The 18,533-nt window shown below is 42.8% G+C and overlaps 1 protein-coding gene across 1 annotated transcript in view; it reads right to left on the bottom strand.

The window, feature by feature from the left end:
• Positions 1–5,870: 5,870 nt before the first annotated feature.
• LOC308302662 (SH3 and cysteine-rich domain-containing protein 2-like) overlaps positions 5,871–18,533 on the bottom strand; it is a gene marked incomplete at both ends in the record, with an annotated part of 80,811 nt that continues 68,148 nt past the window's right edge. Inside the window, 3 exons of the mRNA XM_080746947.1 lie at positions 5,871–5,969; positions 6,900–7,037; positions 9,201–9,252. Coding sequence (XP_080603073.1) covers positions 5,871–5,969; positions 6,900–7,037; positions 9,201–9,252 — 289 coding nt within the window. The remainder of the gene's footprint in view (positions 5,970–6,899; positions 7,038–9,200; positions 9,253–18,533) is intronic.

An 18,533-nucleotide genomic window follows, 5' to 3' on the forward strand; every position in this document is an offset into this window, starting at 1 on the left:
AATCTAATTGGTTTATTTTAAGACAAGGGTCTTCAATGTTTTCAGGCCAAGGACCCCTTAGTTGAGAAAGAGATGAACCAGGGACATGGTGTGTGTGTGTGTGTGTGTGTGTGTGTGTGTGTGTGTGTGTGTGTGTGTGTGTGTGTGCGCGCGTGTGTGCGTGTGTGTGCTCATGTCTTTTTCAGTTATGCATGTTCTCAAAACTCAGCATTCATTAACAGCAATATATTGTAGGACATCATAGTACAGTATATAATGGCCATGCTAAGGTGCTCTAATTTAAAAGACGCCTGTAATTATGGTACCTACTGTATATCCTTTGTATTGAATGAGAACAGGACAGAGAGAAAGTGTGCTTCTGCAAGAGAGGAAAGAATGAGTCATTAGGCTATGTATTTAATTTCCTTTGACCATGAACATACTAAACCTGCAGTAATTAGTCCATAGAGCCTTTTGCACCGCATTAGTATGTACTGTAGTGTGTAGCCTACAGTACACTAGAATGGTCTAGACTGGGTACACGTTAGCAAGAATTTCTATGCACGATGCTGCCAATGTTGCTCTTCGTACATACTAGGAGGAACACAGACAAACGTCATACTCTGTGTGCTCATGCTGCAGATGCTGTTCAAGCCTTATGTTAAGCAGAAAGTCAGCTACGTTCACACATGGCCATCAGGGAGGTTAGGTCTGCACGTTCTTCTCGTCATTATAAGGCGTCTCCGCTGACTTCTGCATGGCCTTCATCAATATTGATGAATGGGGAGGCTGGCGACACTGCTGGCAGGTTAACCTGTCTTATATGAGAAGGTGCAGACTTTCCTGTCAGTGCTGTCTAGTCAAGTGTAAGGGTCTTCAACAGGGGATCCGGAACCCATATGGGGTCCTCAGAGTTACTACGGGGGGTCCTCCAAATCTTTGTGTGATAGAAACCTTTTTTTCTACTTGTTTATGTGAACCACTTGAATCCTATAGTATCCATATTCTGAGAACTTTAGGCAAAAATAGCAGATCTACAAGCTCACAACGCCTCGGCATGTACATTTGGTGTCAAGCCAGGGGGAAAAGAGCAGGCTAAGTACAGAGTGAAATGTCAAGTTATGTATTGACAGTACAAGTGGTTAAATACATATCTGAAAATACAAATTGACATGAATCCAAAATTCAAAGATGATTGATGATTGTGCTGTCAGACAATGAAACTATATGCATCAATGAAAAGGTTGTGGGGGTCCCTGCTTCATCTCTCTCTCAACTAAGGGGTCCTTGGCCTGAAAACGACCCATGGTCTAGTCTAGTGGAACGCCTGTGGGGGTCAACGACATGTGCCACAGTGCAGACACTGTATATATAGACTAACATGCTCCACTCCAGAAAAAGAAATGTAATCATTTCAAGGATAATGACTATTTTCGTATTTATTTAACCCACTTGCTCTTCTGTTCGTGAGGAGGTGAGAATCCAACATAAAACCTCCCAAAGCGTTCCATCTTCACATAGACATTTTTCTGTGCAGGATAAAAAACTGCACAAGGATATAAAAAACATGGCAAGTTAGTAAGCAATGCAGCTGCAGCTAATACAATTAATAATGGGTGTGTTAGATTTACTTGTGCCCACTGCACATTGGCACAACTAAATCTTAACACACCCATTCATTAGTTCATTTCGCTACAGATGCAGCTGGCAGCCTGCCATATTCACCCTTCTGTCATTTTTTTTAACCTTTGAACCGGAGAACTTTAAGCTTCAATAACGGAAAACGGAGAACTCCATCAAATAAAAGGGCAGACCACAGACTTGACAGTTCAGTTCATCCATGTTTTATTGAAAGAAGTGTGAGGGTCACAGCCAGGGCAGTTTAGCCATGCAGAAAACAGAGTGCAGTCGTGTGCGTTTTCAAGGTGTGTGGACAGGAATTCACCTGGGTGTGTGTACTTGATCCTGAGCCGGTCTTGGTTCTAGTCACTAGGATGGGTAACGTTTAGGGATCAGCGCGATGCCATCTGATCCAAGACAAGCACTTTGGAAAAGCCACTGTACTCTCCCAGGGGTGTCACACTCACAAGGAGGGGAAAGGTGGGACTGAGTTACCACCAGGGCCCAAGGTGGAGGGGCCTGGAATGTTATACTTTAGCTATTGAAAAATAACAGATATACAAGCTCACAGTGTGGCACTGAGTGCCACAATGCAAGCTTGTAGATCTGCTATTTTTGAAAAGTCGTGAAAATGTGTGCAAATCTTTGAATATATGTCTTTTTTTAATGGAACATTTGTGACTCAAATTTTGCTTCTGGGGGATCCATGGAAATAAATATTTTGAGATGGGGGTCCGTGGCCAAATACATGTCATTTTGGGGGTCCTTCATGAAAAGGTTTGAGCACCGACACTGACATAGAAACATAGGTTTTTTGAAAAACCTTAGCAGGATTTGAAATATTCAAAGACTTTCACGATTTAAAAAAATAGCAGATCTACAAGCTCGCAGCGCGGCACTCGGTGCCGTGCTGTGAGCTTGTATATCTGCTATTTTTCAATAGTTAAAGTACCCAGGGCCCAGAATTTGGTGCGACACCCCTGTACTCTCCGCCAAGGCAGAGTGCGAAAATCATCATCCTCATTTATGAACAAGTGTATTCTGATGTACTGTATACAAGTATGTGAAGGCTATACAGACATTATACATGAAATCAAAAAGAGTGACTAGAACAGTGTGCATAGTATTCCGATTTGTGTGGACAGGACGTTGTAGGTGTTTTACTGACTCGAGAGTTACATATATAGTTGTGTATATGAGACAATAATCTACTGCCATTTTGAAGCTAATGCCCTCAAAGCCTGATTTATTTATACTTCGTTGCACGATGGCGTCGCTCGTTCATTGTGAGCTCGTACAGTATCTGCTATACGCGACACAATCATTCGACGTAGTATACATTAAAGGAGTATAGTTCACCCCCAAATTACTTTTTGTCTGTTGTTTACTCACACCATAGAGACTTGAGTTCAATACTATTTTTGTTTTTTTGTCGCATTCCTAAGACAATAATTTGATTACAATAAATGTACCTCAATGGATTCCGGATGGGGACCCACATGCATTTGGGTACCTATCCGGAATCAATGGGGGTAAATTTACTAGAAACTAGAAGCAGTGCTCTTCCGAGAACAGGTCTCCACCAGGCCACACACATTACCCTGTTATAGCGCCACCAAGATTGCACGCTGTGTTCATGATTTGAGGCATTTTGTTCAAAACGGAGCAATCCTGCAAACTTTGGAAGCCAATTGTAGCCAATCAGGATGGAATATGGAAAATCGGACATATCCATGATGATTACATGACTGTAGAGATACTGTCTACCGATTTGTAGGATTTTTTGGACAAAATCTGTAGGAGTAGTGTACAGAAATGTGTTTTGCAAACATCGGCCTCATGGTGGCGCTAGAACAGGGCCATTTGAAAAATGTGGGGCAGAGGTTCTGAATTGGCATCCAGGGAGTGTGTGTGCTCAGTTTGGCAGCGATCGGGCCAACGGCGCCGGAGATTAGCTGTACACAAACTCGGAGGACGGACGGATGGACGCACGGACGGACAGGGGCGAAAACATGTCCCCCTGCCTTCGGCTGGTGGAGACAACAAAATGTTGTCTTAGGAATGCGACAAATACAAAAAAGTATTATTGAACTCAAGTCTCCATGGTGTGAGTAATCAATAGAAAAAATACATTTTGGGGGTGAACTACTCCTTTAAGTATTAGTTGGCTCCTGGATAGCTGCAAACATCTGCTATTTTGAGCCTCTGTATTTACATAATAGTATGTCTAAACGGCTATTTACATGTACACAGCATTGTATGTGTGGATAATTTATTGCTGCACCCATGGCGTCTTGTCACTGCCTTAGGGGTCGTAATTATAGAGCAAAAAGATCAAGTATTGTTAGGCCATTTCAACCTTTTGTCGTACTATTAATTAATAGCAGTACCTCAGTGTTATTTAAAAGTTTTTTTTTTTTGCTGTGAGCTCATACAAGCTGGAAAGGAATCTGGTGAGTGTTTTGCATCAAACACACGCCACAAATTCTGAAAAATACTTCACTCACTTTGGGAGTCAGCCAGAGCCTTTCGGGAGCCGCAGCTGTCAACGGCTAAAGTCATAGCAATTTGAAAGGCGCTGTTGTTCTTCTCGCACGGTGATGCTGACTTTTGTATTTCGGCAAAATCAAAGCCTCTTAGATAAGTGTTCTGCTTTGCAGAAGGACAGCGTGACACATCAAAGAAAGTCATTCTAAGGAGACCAGTTCATCGTCGGTTACAACAGGGACGTTACATACAGACACACAGCCTTTCGTTATGCCAGTTTAGTCATGGTTAATGAATCGTGCTTGAGTAATGAGTTGACTGTACTACTGTATCTGTCCTTAATTTGTGCGTGTAATATTATGTGAGAGAGACGGAGAGAGTGGTTTTACTAAGCCCTGCCACACATGCAGCTGATGCTCAGTTGAGACAGTGAGAGGGAAAAAATGTGTGTGTGTGTGTGTGTGTGTGTGTGTGTGTGTGTGTGTGTGTGTGTGTGTGTGTGTGTGTGTGTGTGTGTGTGTGTGTGTGTGTGTGTGTGTGTGTGTGTGTGTGTGTGTGTGTGTGTGTGTGTGTGTGTGTGTGTGTGTGTGTGTGTGTGTGTGTGCGCACATGCACGCCACACCCATGTGTGTGGGTGCTCATGACATTCCCAGAGCTACACATAAAGCATTTAACTCATCAGAGCTGTGAAAAGCTCAAATGTAGTCTAAGCAGCGGTGAGCACTCTGTAATATAGTGAAGTTTGTGTGCGTGTGTGTGTCCGCGTGCGTGCGTGCGTGCGTGCGTGCGTGTGTGTGTGTGTGTGTGTGTGTGAGTGCGATCTCCCCTCTCTCTCCCAAAATAACATTCAACCAATAAGTATGGAGGGAGAAAGGAGGTAGACCTTTTTTTGCTCTTGTTTTTTGAGGGTAAAGAAAAGAAAAACATGAAACCTTTTAGAGTCTCGGTGACACATCAATCCATGTCACAGCAGCACAAACATGGAAATGCTCTAAGCCTCAATTTGAGAGTACAACCTCCGATCCGTTGTTCCCTTTTGCGACCCTTTATTGGGTCTGTTCAGTCAACTGTGCCATGGGACGTACCGTATCAAATCCAATCTAGGGCAGGGGCTCTGGGAAAGGGGAATCAATGAAAAACGCCTTTTCGCGAGCTTCCTCGACCAAATGGCTACAGTCTTTGATAATAATCCTTTGTTGTGTTTATTTTGCTTAAAAAGTCCTCCGGAATCCGTCCGACTCGGCCAGGTCCGATCAAAGTCTGCCGCCCTCTCTTCTTGTGGTTAAAAGCACAGTCACTTGGTGGTGACAGCTGGTGAGGTACCCCCACGCCAACCGTTTCTACATTACGCTACATACTTTTTATTTTTTCCATAGCTCTTATATTTGTGTATGATTGTGTACTTCTTTGTGTTATATGCGTGCAGCTTTCGGTGACCTATACGTGACGCCACGCGAGGAAGTCGGGGTGTGTGCGCTACTGCTCGAGTAGCTCTAAAGAAAGTCGACCTTCCTTACGTACAGTACTCCCTCTGGAAGGTTCCGTGCTGCTGCTAAAGCAAAAAGCGACAAAGTGAGCAGAAACTCTGCTCAGTTCTTCACCAGCCAGCGGGTTAAATCGGTCGGGTTAGGGTTTATTCACCAACGTACAGTTGGTGTGGTGGAAAGGTTTAAGGGTTGTTGCTGTTTTCCGTGAGGTGTTGTTGGGAGGGGGCGAACGCTCCTGAGAAACCCTGTGAGGCTGGTGAACGTCGGGTCAAGGGTATAAGGGGACCGCGCTGCCCGTCATATCTCCATGAGGTACTTGACGGGGACCAAGCCCCGTTTCTTGCCACTGCTCAGCCGTAGGAAGCCGTCCACCTCTTCGTTCTTCCCCACGCAGATCTGCAAAAGGGGCGTCACAAGGGGGGGAAAAGTGAGTTACTAGGGCCCAAGGTGGAGGGGCCTTCATTATTAGCTATTGAAAAATAGCAGATATGCAAGCTCACAGCGCGGCACCGAGTGCCACGCTGCGAACTTGTAGATCTGCTATTTTTTTTAAGTTGTGAAAATGTGTGCAAATCTTTGAATGTATGTATTTTTTAAAGCGAACATTTGTAACTCAAATTTTGCTTCCGGGGGGAGGGGTCCCTGGAACTAAATATTTTGAGATGGGGGTCCGTGGCCAAATACATATCATTTTGAGGGTCCTTCCCATGAAAAAGTTTGAGCACCACTGACATGGAAACATACTGTACATGTTTCAAAAAACCTTGAAATATTCAAAGACTTGCACAAATGTTCAAGATTTTTCAAAAATAGCAGATTTACAAGCTCACATAGTTAAAGCACAAAATGAAGAACATTTATGGGGGGCCCGCAGTGAATCCTTGAATACCCAGGGCCCAGAATTTGGTGCGACACCCCTGTCTGCATGGCGGGGGATAGAGAGGAGAGACAGATGAAAGGGAGAGACGGAGAGAGAGTGAGGGGGGGAATGAGGAGGAGGCGATGATGTGCGGGGACGAACAGCACCGGCGCTTTCTTTTTTATTACGAGGCTGCCGCAGTGCAATAGGAGTCGTCAAACACTGTCGACAAAACAACCCTGGAGATTTTTTTCTCCTGCATGCATTTGCATACATTTGCAAATATATTCAAGGCTCATGAGTGCATAAAGAGAGTGAGAAAGGGCGAGGGAACGAACGGGAGAGGAAAGGGAAGACAGACAGAGTGACGTGCGAGAGAGAGAGAGAGAGAGAGAGAGAGAGAGAGAGAGAGAGAGAGAGAGAGAGAGAGAGAGAGAGAGAGAGAGAGAGAGAGAGAGAGTGTTTACCTGGGCCTCTTTAACAGTCATCTGGCCTTTCTCTCGGTTACCCTGGAAACCAGAAGTGACCTTCCACACACGCTCGCCGGGTCGAACCCGCTGCACAAAGTTAGCGGGGAAAAACCCAACCTTGTCCCTGCTCTTCCCCTGGTGACACGCGGGCACACACACGCACACACACACACACACACACACACACACAAAGCACACACAGAGCACACACAGAGCACACACACACACACACACACACACACACACACACACACACACACACACACACACACACACACACACACACACACACACACACACACACACACACACACACACACACACACACACACACACACACACACACACACACACAGTGCCTGATATAAATATTTTAATTCACGTACTGTACCAACTGTTCTGACCTGAACTGTTGAAACATGAAACATTTAGCACATTTGTTTCTAAAATTCCTCCCGCATCCAAGATTAATAAACTGACTTTCACCACAACTAGTTTGTTCTGGTGCCAGAGTGAATCATTACAATCTCATCCTCTACACAACAAACATTGTTATTCTTCTCCCGTGGTTATTTCCCTTTTCCTGAACAAGCTGTCAGCGTGGCATTGCGATCTGTCTTCGAGAAGCAAATCTATTTTTGTCGTTTTTATGCTTTTTTTCCCCCGAAAAACGTCCGGGTAGAGAGACACAAAACCAAGGGCAGAGAGAGTGTAAAGACCATGGGAGGTAAGACAGGGTTCGGACTCGAACCCAGCTCGCGCTCACAAGGAGCATATGGTCTGCGCACTAACTGCGGCTAAGCCACTAGGCACCCCTTGAGAAGGTAATCTGAAGGATGGTACACGTAGTTCAGATTCCTACGGTTTCTGTTTTGTTTGGCCCTCCAATTCGCCCAAATTATCCCACATTTTCCATGATTTTGGCTGCTACGCAGGGTTATAAATCCACTAAGCTCAGTAGGCAATGCTTCTCTAATTTTTCATGTTAACCAAGGACACCGTGCAATGAGAAAACCTGTTTCAATTTATTCACAGTGTTGTTGTTTTTCTCAGCTTAGACGACATTCTTGTTTTGTTGTGTCTGTCCTCCATTAGCGCAGTGAATCTTCTATCCTCCTAAGATCTTCCGTTTGCTCATTAAAGCATGTGGAAACCTGCTCTGCTCTGATCCTCATGCTGACTAAAGCTTAATTTATACTTTGTCTGAAATTATGTTAAATTGAGCATCCTCAGTGCTGCCATCTGATCTCGTTCCACATCTCATTTCTGTCGTCTCTGAATGTACTACTTCTATCTCATCATCTCTGAATATCTTTACTTCTGTCCGTCCCTAAATGTCTACTTCCATCCTGTGCATGGTATGGGACGATATAAAAATTCACAATGTTGTGAGCTTGTAGATCGGCTATTTATTGGCAAAGAGATTTGGTAGGGAGTGAAAAAAAGACTGTATCAAGTACGTTATTTCCAGGTCTGTTTTACCAATTATAGAGGGTGGTACCAGATATGCAGCTCGGCAAATAAAAGATGAATTGATTGCATGACGGAGGATATTTTCACGAAGAATTTAAATCTCCACGATTGTTGTGAGTGTTTTCTATCACGATAAACGAAAATAACGATTATCGTCCCATCCCTATCCTGTAGACCAAGGGTCTTCAACAGGGGGTCCGGGACCCCTAGGGGGTCCTCAGAGTTAATATAGGGGGGCCTCCAAATCTTTGTGTGAGAAACATTTTTCTCCTTTTTTATATTAACCATTTGAACTATAGTGTCCATATTCTGAGAACTTTAGCCAAAAATAGCAGATCTACAAAAATGTAGATCGACTATTTTCGGCAAAGACGTTTGGCCATAGAGGGGAAAAAGAGCAGAAGGTTCAAGTGGTTAAATATCTAAAATTGACATGAATCCAAAATATACTGAGGATTGTGCTGTCAAACGATGAAAAGGTTGTGGGGGTCCCTGCTTCATCTCTCTCTCTCAACTAAGGGGTCCTTGGTCTGAAAGCGTTGAAGACCCCTGCTGTAGACAGCTGAACATCACTACTCTGACGGGACAACTCGTCCCGCGTCATCAGATCTGTGTAAGGGCGTTTTGTGCATGCAAGGGTACATTTTAAAGCCCCGCGGACAGCCGGCAATAACATTTTATTGACCGGACACGGCATTTAGGAAAATATATTTTCAGGCATTCATGTGCTACAGTGATGAAACTGGGAACTATTGATTTGAACTTTAAGAGCCCAGGTGGGCTTTTTTATTGCATTAGATAAGAGTTATAATTTTAATGACCCACCTTCCACCAGTCTTCATTGGAGTCATCCGTGACTTGAACTCTGTCACCGGGCCTGCAGAGTGGAGTGGAGAGGAGAGGAGAGGAGAGGAGAGGAGAGGAGAGGAGAGGAGAGGAGAGGAGAGGAGAGGACAGGAGAGGAGAGGAGAGGAGGAAGAGATAGATACCTTTATTATCCCAAGGGGAAAATCAGTCGCACAGAGGCAGCACAGCAGTATAAGCCAGGATATTTACCAGTAAGACTCCCTAATCGGGAGATAATCGACTGTCAGGTCGCATACACAAATACACAAACTTTAGAAGGCAATGGTAGGCAATAAGGAGGGAATATGCATGGGAAATGGGACAGATCCATGTTGATGACATGACTTTAGAGATACTGTGTACCGCTTTGCATGATCTTTGGGCAAAATGTGTCCAAAAATGTGTTTTGCAAAAATCGGGCCTGATGGTGGCACTAGATGAGACGTTGATGACATGACTGTAGAGATACTGTGTACTGCTTTGCGTGATTTTTGGGCAAAATCTGTAGGAGCAGTGTCCAAAAATGTGTTTTGCAAGAATCTGCCTCATGGTGGCGCTAGAAGAGGGCCATGTGAGAAATGGGGTGGAGGTTGTGGTTTGGCAGCCAAGGAGTGTGTGTGCAAAGTTTGGCATGGATCGGGGCAACAGTGGCGGAGATATGAGTAGGGCAAAAGTGTGACTTGACGGACAGACTGACTGACTGACTGACTGACTGACTGACAGACAGCCGGTGGAGGTTTTGATAATAACTGTGACCTGACGGTCGCAACAAAGTTACAGAGAAGTATGAAAAGAATAAAAAAAGAACAGAGTACAGTACTAAAGAGCAAGGTACATCAAAGAAAGGGAACGAAGAATATATACATAAAGTGTCAAAAAACTGTCAATGCTCAACGTGAAACAGCGTGAGCAAAAAAACAGCAAAGAAATGAGCAAAAAAATTAATCCTTAAGCACAACTATCAATACAATACAGTGCCCAAACAAGAGGGGAGGAAGAGAGGACAGAGAAGAGAAGAGAAGAGAAGAGAAGAGAAGAGAAGAGAAGAGAAGAGAAGAGAAGAGAAGAGAAGAGAAGAGAAGAGAAAGAGAGGAGTCTGCTAGAGGAGAAGGGAGATAATGAGAGGAGAGGAGACAGCACAGAGCACAGCTAGGAAGGAATTGCTTTTCTGCAAGAAATTATCATCATATCAGCATTTCAATGCAATCCCAAAGACACAACAGATGGACACAAGGCCGCAGGAAATATGCTGATAAAAGGACATACAGTGGTTCACAGAAAATTGAGTCGCCTCAGGTATCTGTAGGTACCTCTGGACACCCACCGGTCTCTCTGGAGATGGGAGTGTCTAAAAATAGGAGGCCGTCCTTTCAGCTTATCTTCTGCAATACAGTCAAGTGACACTAGATGGCATAGCAGAGCAATTAGTTTAACTATTTTGCTGGGGATTGAAATGAATTGAAATGAACCACAGAAGAGACTACTGTAGATACTAGAGAGTAATTATACTTTAAATGGTGTAAAAATACATTTTGGCATAGGACTTTTTCATTAAATGTTAATTAAATGTCTCATTTGTATTTGTAAGGGTCCATTTAAAACTGGCTATGGGACTAAAACGGATAATTATAAAGTTAACAGTTCACATGACAATGAGCTTATTACCAGCACTTAATAACAGTTCCACTGTTTCAGAGAGAGCATGTTTCATTATGGAAAAGCTCTGCTGTTCGCTTGTCTGTCTTTGTTTCCTTGTTGGTTTGAAAACATGTGTCTACCCATGTTTTTCTTAGATTAGCCAACTAATTCTACTATTTCTTTGCATTTGATGTAATTGGTGTTGGTGTAATGATGTATTACCTAAGTTCTAAGAATTACTTGAGTTCAATGTTGAGGTATTTGTATTTTACTTTAGTATTTACAAATTCAATTTGGTGGTCATTACTTCACAGTGTCTATATATCATTGATTACTGCACCTCTCAGTTCTCAATTATAAACATTTATAATCATGTAGTCCAGGGGGCGCCTGAGGGATTGAGCATACAGTTATGAGAGCACTGGCCAAACTGCATTCCTGGCACTCAGCCGATATCACACGTCGGCTTTGTCCCTTTCAATGTGAGCAGGGCGTCACCCAGCGTCAAAGCCCGCCTCCACATCCTGGCTGTCTGCAAAGGCTGTATGTCTACTCGTGATGTAGCTCTACTGTAGCCTATACAGTATTCTACCCCCACCTCCAAAATAAAATAAAAAAATCTCAACTGAACTGTGTCATGTTCCCAGCCTACATAGGCCTATACTGTGTATTTACCCTTCAACTATAAAATATATATTGTTTTTAATGAGACATGCTTTGTAATTAGGCTATGCTCCCAAATCCATATTATTATCGTCTGTTCGTCCTATAACGTTCTCTACAATAAGTAATTGTAGATGATAGTTATATCTATCAAATATGGTTTTATATAGCAAATCAATGTCGCACTGTAGATCAGCCAACGTTTTTTTTCATAATTAGGACGGTGCTTGCTACAATGTCTTTTATAAAGACAGTTGGAAAATGGTAGAATGACACTGTTCTTAACAAATCACCAATATTGTATGAGGAAAAAAAGGCTGCTGCCGTCTGCATTATATAAGCTTGTTTAGAATGTCGGTCTTCGGGCCGAGCCGGTCTCCAATTGTCAATTATGTATCGGGTTTGGGCTCTGTCCGGGCTGAAATTCTGTCGGGCTGGGTTGGGCCGGGCTCACTTTTTTAGGCCCGATTTAAGCTCTACGGGAAGAGGTGACGTTTTATTTGTTTTAATGGCTTCATAATTGACCGAGCCATGATGAACTTAAACCAGAAGAACAAAACGTAATCCTCGCTCGCTCGCTTTCTCTCTCCATCTCTCTGTCGCTCTGTTCCAAATCATGTCCAAATGGAATACCACGGCCCCATAATGAGGAAATGTATTTGGCGTGGGAGAGTGTCGTCAGGGTCCCTGCACTGTTATTATTATTATTATAGGAAAGGTCTCGTTTTGGTTAAGTTGTGTCTTTTTCGTTTCCTTATATTTAGCTTATTATTATTATGTCACGTTTGTGTTATTTTTGGGACAGTGTGTGAACCAATTATTTTGTAATTGTTTGTGAGTAATGACGATTGGCTGGTGACTCTTGAGGTAACTTCTTTATATACAAACCAGGAACTTTCAAATGTAAATGTCACAATAGTCTACTTGTTATCCTGCTGTTCTTATTTCAATATTAATTATTAGTGAAAGTTAGATGAAGTTAGAACTCAACTGCTCTGCTGCTGAGTGAGCAAGCCGATCGAGGCGCGATCGTCTATGGGCGGGATCAGCAAGGCCGTCAGTGATGAAAAAAAGTACTCACATGTTTTCCTTAAGTAAAAGTAGAAATACTCTTTTAGAAATCCCATGTTCAAAATATAAGCCTTAATTGGCTTGAGTAATGACGTTTTGGTATCAAAATGTAGGCTGTATAAAGAAAACGGAGCCTATAGTCTAGTCATTTCACAAATGTAGCCTACCATTTGTAGATTATACAAATATTTGAGCAGATTAAGCAATATTGTGAGCTTGTATTTTCAAATGGCCTAAATGTAGGGCTGAAGTGGTTGTATGCCTTTATAGCCTAATAATCGAAATTTGCAAAGTATCTAACTGTTTTCAAAAGATTGTAGTGGAATAAAAATAGCCTACTCGAGTAAATGTACTCAGTACACCAATGAAGCCTGCGTGTGCCGTCAATTCAACACGGGCGGACAATAGAACTGGTTCAACATGTTTGGCACAGATACTTGTGTATTGGAAGCAATTAGCTTGTCTAGAGGGTCGCCTATATGGTCAGCTGCTCCCCCTCCAACCGTCCTACTGTATATGTTCCATGTGATGTTCTCCCTTATAGACTGTTTTTATTTAATTTTTTGACACTTGCTTTGGCAATGTAAACGTATGTTTTCTCACAAAATGTCATGATTACCGAAAAGTATTGAAAAACAGTGTGGTAAATAATAGTTTGACATTTTAACTTGACCTTTCGCTCTGTAATTAGAAAGGGACCCTTTCACAAAAGCAAAAGCGATTGGTCATGTCAGAGGCTTGGTTCTCAAAAACCTCCTCGCTGTCACATCTTCTTCTGAGACGTTGACATTTACCAGAAGAGGAGGAATGGAGAAGGATTTCTACAGGCATTAGGCCTACATTTATGACCATGATGGCATTACATTATTATTATTAAACCACAATCAAATGTTTGTCCAGGTGTCTGGGACAACTAATACATCTTTATGAACAACTTTATGAGGCTATTGGAAAAATGTTGCCTACTGCCTTGTTTCCAAATAAAGAACAATTTCAATTGAACATGTGAACAAAAGTTGTGTCTTTTTCGTTTCCTTATATTTAGCTTATTATTATTATGTCACGTTTATGTTGTTTTGGGACAGTGTGTGAACCAATTATTTTGTAATTGTTTGTGTCACAACGTTCTGTCATTTGATGACTTCTCCGCCTCTCTCTCTCTCTCTCTCTCTCTCTCTCTCTCTCTCTCTCTCTCTCTCTCTCTCTCTCTCTCTCTCTCTCCCAGCCCTAGAATATATATATACATACAGTATATAGTATCAAAATCAGCTTACAGTTTTTTTTTCGATTGCTAAAACACATTTTTTTTAAATTTGGCACAATTTTCACAACCTTTACTTCTGTCCCCAATCGCTTGACTCAATTTGTTACTACTTTAGATTTCCTTATCATATTAGACTCTGACTTTCCTTCTTTACACTCTGATGTAAATTTCACATCACCTTGTTGTCAAAACACAAGACACACTTTTCAGGTTTGCACACACTTCTCACATAAAATCTCATAGCATCAATCCACAACACACAAATATTCAAATCTCTAAACTTTCGGGTCAGGCGAGCAATTCAGAGCCAGGTCCCACTGCTTCAGGCCATGGAGGAGGCTTATGGAGATGTGGGCTTTGAGGCCTGTCAGGGCTTCATGCGGCACTCTAGGCCAGGGGTTTTCAAAGTGGGTGATGGGGCACCCTGGGGTGCCACGACGGCAGTCCAGGGGTGCCGCGAGATCATTTGATAATATTTTGAATTTATTTGGACACTTGAAAAAATATTATTTATTATATAAAGTACAAAGTTATTTTCAGTCAGTTCTAACCAAAATGGCTATTATGTAATGGCTCAACGTTTTCCTCGCAACATAATCACTAAAATATCGTCACTGTCGGGCAGAAAACTTGTATCTCCAAGTTTCAAATGTGTACGGCTTTTGGTAAAGAAAAGCCATGCTACATCATACAAGACTGTCGCACAAAACTATTGAAAACAGCCGATCTACAAGCACACAACGCGTTGTGGGCTTGTTTGGAGTGTTTGGGGGTAAACGTTTAGACCTACAGTCAATAAAATGTTTTGTCTGCATATTTGTGTGCTGTTTTATGTTTGTCTATGAGAGAAGTGGGCATACACTGGGTCATTTTACAAAAAGGGAATTGGTTCATTTACCAGAGTAATTGACATTCATTCAGTGTGTTCCATTTCGACAATTGTGTTTTCAATTTTGCTCTTCAGTGTTCTGTTCATGCTTGGTAGTGTTCAGCCAAAAGCTAGTTGTGTTTATTCAATGAATGCATGTGTGTGTCATGTGAAAATATGGCTGTGTTTACCAAATGAAAACACGAGTTCCATTTTGTGAACATGTTAAGAGATTTGATGGCAAAGAGTTGTTTTGCAAAGGGATCTTCAACGTTTTCAGATCAAGGACCCCTTAGTTGAGAGAGAGATGAAGCAGGGACCCCCACAACCCTTTGTACCTCAACCTCTGTGCTTACTGCTTAGTATGCTCTTTTTTCCCCTCCACACCTAAAGTATTTGCCGAAAATAGCCAATCTGCAAGCTCACAACACTTTGCAGTGTGAGGTGTTGTGAGCTTGTAGATCTGCTATTTTTGAAAAATTGTGAAAATGAGTGCAAGTCTTTGAATATCTTTGACCCGATCTTTGACCCGACTTCTAAATCCTTCCTCTAAAATCGAAATCATGCTGTTCTCAAACCTTTTCATGTGAAGGACCCCCAAAATTACAGGTATTTGGCCACGGACCCCCCATCTCAAAATATGTTATTCCAGGGACCCCCCAGAAGCAAATATTTGAGTTACAAATGTTCGCTTTTAAGTAGATATATTCAAAGACTTGCAAAAAAAAACATGATTTAAAAAAAATAGCAGATCTACATGTGCTTGTATATTTGCTATTTTTCAATAGTTAAAGCAGTCAATAATCCTAGGCCTAAATGGGTTAAACAAATAATTACAATTTGAGTGCAAAAATAACTTGAAAAGAAACTATTTACAAGCTCACAATGCAGGTAGAGATAACAAGTAACCAACAAGTAATAGACTCGAATAGTCGACTCATATTGAAGAATCGCCACCCCGTGGCTGAACAGCCACACTACACGTTGAAATAAAATATCACATTTCTAGGGGGCGCGGCTAAGAATTTGGAGGCGTGTTTGACAGAGGTACCTCTAGGCACCTCTTGACACCTCTAGGTGTCATTTTAGACTTGGCGACGCTAAATGTTGTAACCCACTGTAGACAAAGTGCACACAAGCGCGTGCAAACACGCACCGCGCAAACACGCACACGCACGCACGCACGCACGCACGCACACACACGCACTCACGCACACACACACACACGCACACACACACACGCACACACACGCACACACACTGGTGTCCTACTGTATAACTAGAGGTCAGTGAACCACCCCAACAAAAAAAACACAGTCCATCTGGAGGGATGTTTGGACGCTGCCACATTATTTGCGTCCCTGGTTTCACCTCATAGCTCCATCTCACTCCAACCGTATGATACATTATGGCCTCTAGCTGCCAGTGATGTGCTGTGACATGATGTAATGAATGTACAGCACATATTCTGTCTGAGAGAGTGTTGTCTTCTCTCCTTTAAATAGACCACTGTCACAGTGTTCAACTTTACCTCTGCGTGTACAATTCATTGCAGGGCTACTATGCTCCTACAGATTTTGCCCTAAAATCACGCAAAGCGGTACACAGTATGTCTATAGTCATGTCATCAACATGGATCTGTCCCATTTAGCGCCACCATCAGGCCAATTTTTTCAAACACATTTTTGGACACCGCTCCCTACTCATATCTCTGCCACCCTTGCCCCTATCCATGTCATCAAACCTTGCACACACACTCCTTGGCTGGCAAACCACAACCTCCGCCCCTCAGTTCTCACATGCCCCTCTTCTAGCGCCACCATCTGCCTGCTTTTTGCTGACAACATTATGGACTCTGCTCCTATTGATCTTGCCTAAAACACACTATCTCGCAACTCATGTCACCAACATGCATCTTTACCATTTCCCATATTCCCTCCTGATAGCCTACGATTGCCTTCTAAAGCAGTGGTCTTCAATGTGTTCAGGCCAAGGACCCCTTAGTTGAGAGATAGATGAAGCAGGGACCCCCACAACCTTTCAGAGATTGCATATAGTGTCATTGTTTGACAGCACAATCTTCAGTGTATTTTGTGTTTTCAGATATTTAACCACTTCAATACCTAATAAACTTGACATTTACTCTGTACTTAGTCTGCTCTTTTCCCCCTCTACACCAAACATCTTTGTTGAAAATAGCCGATCTACAAGCTCGCAACGCCTCGCAGTGCGGCCGCTTATCTCCCGATTAGGGAGTCATACTGGTCCTTGTTTGTGGCGCAAACTAATAGTGACCCTGACTTCAGAAAATATGAATGAGGTTGATATAATAGCGGTCAAAGACTGTATCGTATGTGTGTGTGCCAGGCCGATGATTGCCCGCCAAATGCATGATGGGAATTGTAGGAACGCTGAGATGGACAGCTGTCGCTGTGGGTTGCATGGTAAATATTGTTTTAATAGACTTATGAGCTGAAATCCACATCAAAAGCGTGATTGTGTCTCTTTAAAAGTGACCGACAGTTTCTCTGATGCTGTTATCTCTGTTTGGCATATTTTTTTCTCTCACTGTTTTCTCTCCATTTCTAAGCAGTCAACACATTTGTAGCAAGGCGAATTTGTGCGTGAATACACAATTTCATCGATCGATCGATCAGTAATTAGTGTCGTGCAGTACTTTTGGCCAGGCGCTACTGTACCTGGCCTTGCAGCGTGCATGTACATTATGCATGAGTCAGGAGAACGTCAGCGCTGCATGGGACTGAGACCCTGGCACGGTACTTTTGCACGCTTAATGCACACGCACACTTCACCCAGCTGGGTGCCTCCCCATCGTCCCACTGAGGAGGCAGATGGCCTGCGCGTGTGAACTGTATGTGGTAGTAGGTGTGTGTGTGTGTTTGCACGTGTGTGTGTGTGTGTGTGTGTGTGTGTGTGTGTGTGTGTGTGTGTACTGTATGTGGCTCTAGCTGGGCATGCACACCTTCTCTTACGCCTGATTAGGCCCATTCCAGCAATTCTCTTCCCTACACAGTACACACACTCACGTGAGCACGCTCGCACGCGCGCGCGCGCGCGCACACACACACACACACACACACACACACACACACACACACACACACACACACACACACACACACACACACACACACACACACACACACACACACACACACACACACACACACACACACACACACACACACACACACACACACACACACACACACACACACACACACGTCACTCTGATGAAATAGACTGCAGTGGAAATCTGTCTTGCACTGAAGGTTCAGATAAATGTTGGGTGAAATGTTGCTGCAATAATCTGCTTTCATTCGAATTGCTTTGTTCCGTTCCTCAGAATGCACGGGTATACGCAAATACACGCACATACTGTACACGCACACCCAGGCAGACATACGGGTGTATGGAAAGGCCTGCCCTGGCTGGGTGCATATTATATAAGATGATCAGTTATTGTTGATGGTGGGTTTAATACTGTACTGTAATTATCTACAGTATGTACTGCATAGCCTAATGTATACCCTACACAAAAAGCAACAACAGAAAAACCTAAAACTAACATTTTGTGTCATGTTTTAAGGTAAATGACATGCAAAATTGGTATTTCTTTTATTATCTTTCATAGAAAATAAAATGGCTCTAATCCCATGTTCTTACTAAATCGTACTTACTGAATTACAAATTAAAAGATGTCCTTCTAATCTAGACTTTCCAAATGTAACCAAATTGACACAATCAAATTCTGATCATGAAACAAAGTGTTTCATGGGCACTGTGA

The sequence above is a fragment of the Nannobrachium achirus genome (assembly GCF_963921795.1).
Source record: "Nannobrachium achirus genome assembly, chromosome: 18".
NCBI classification, from domain to species: domain Eukaryota; kingdom Metazoa; phylum Chordata; class Actinopteri; order Myctophiformes; family Myctophidae; genus Nannobrachium; species Nannobrachium achirus.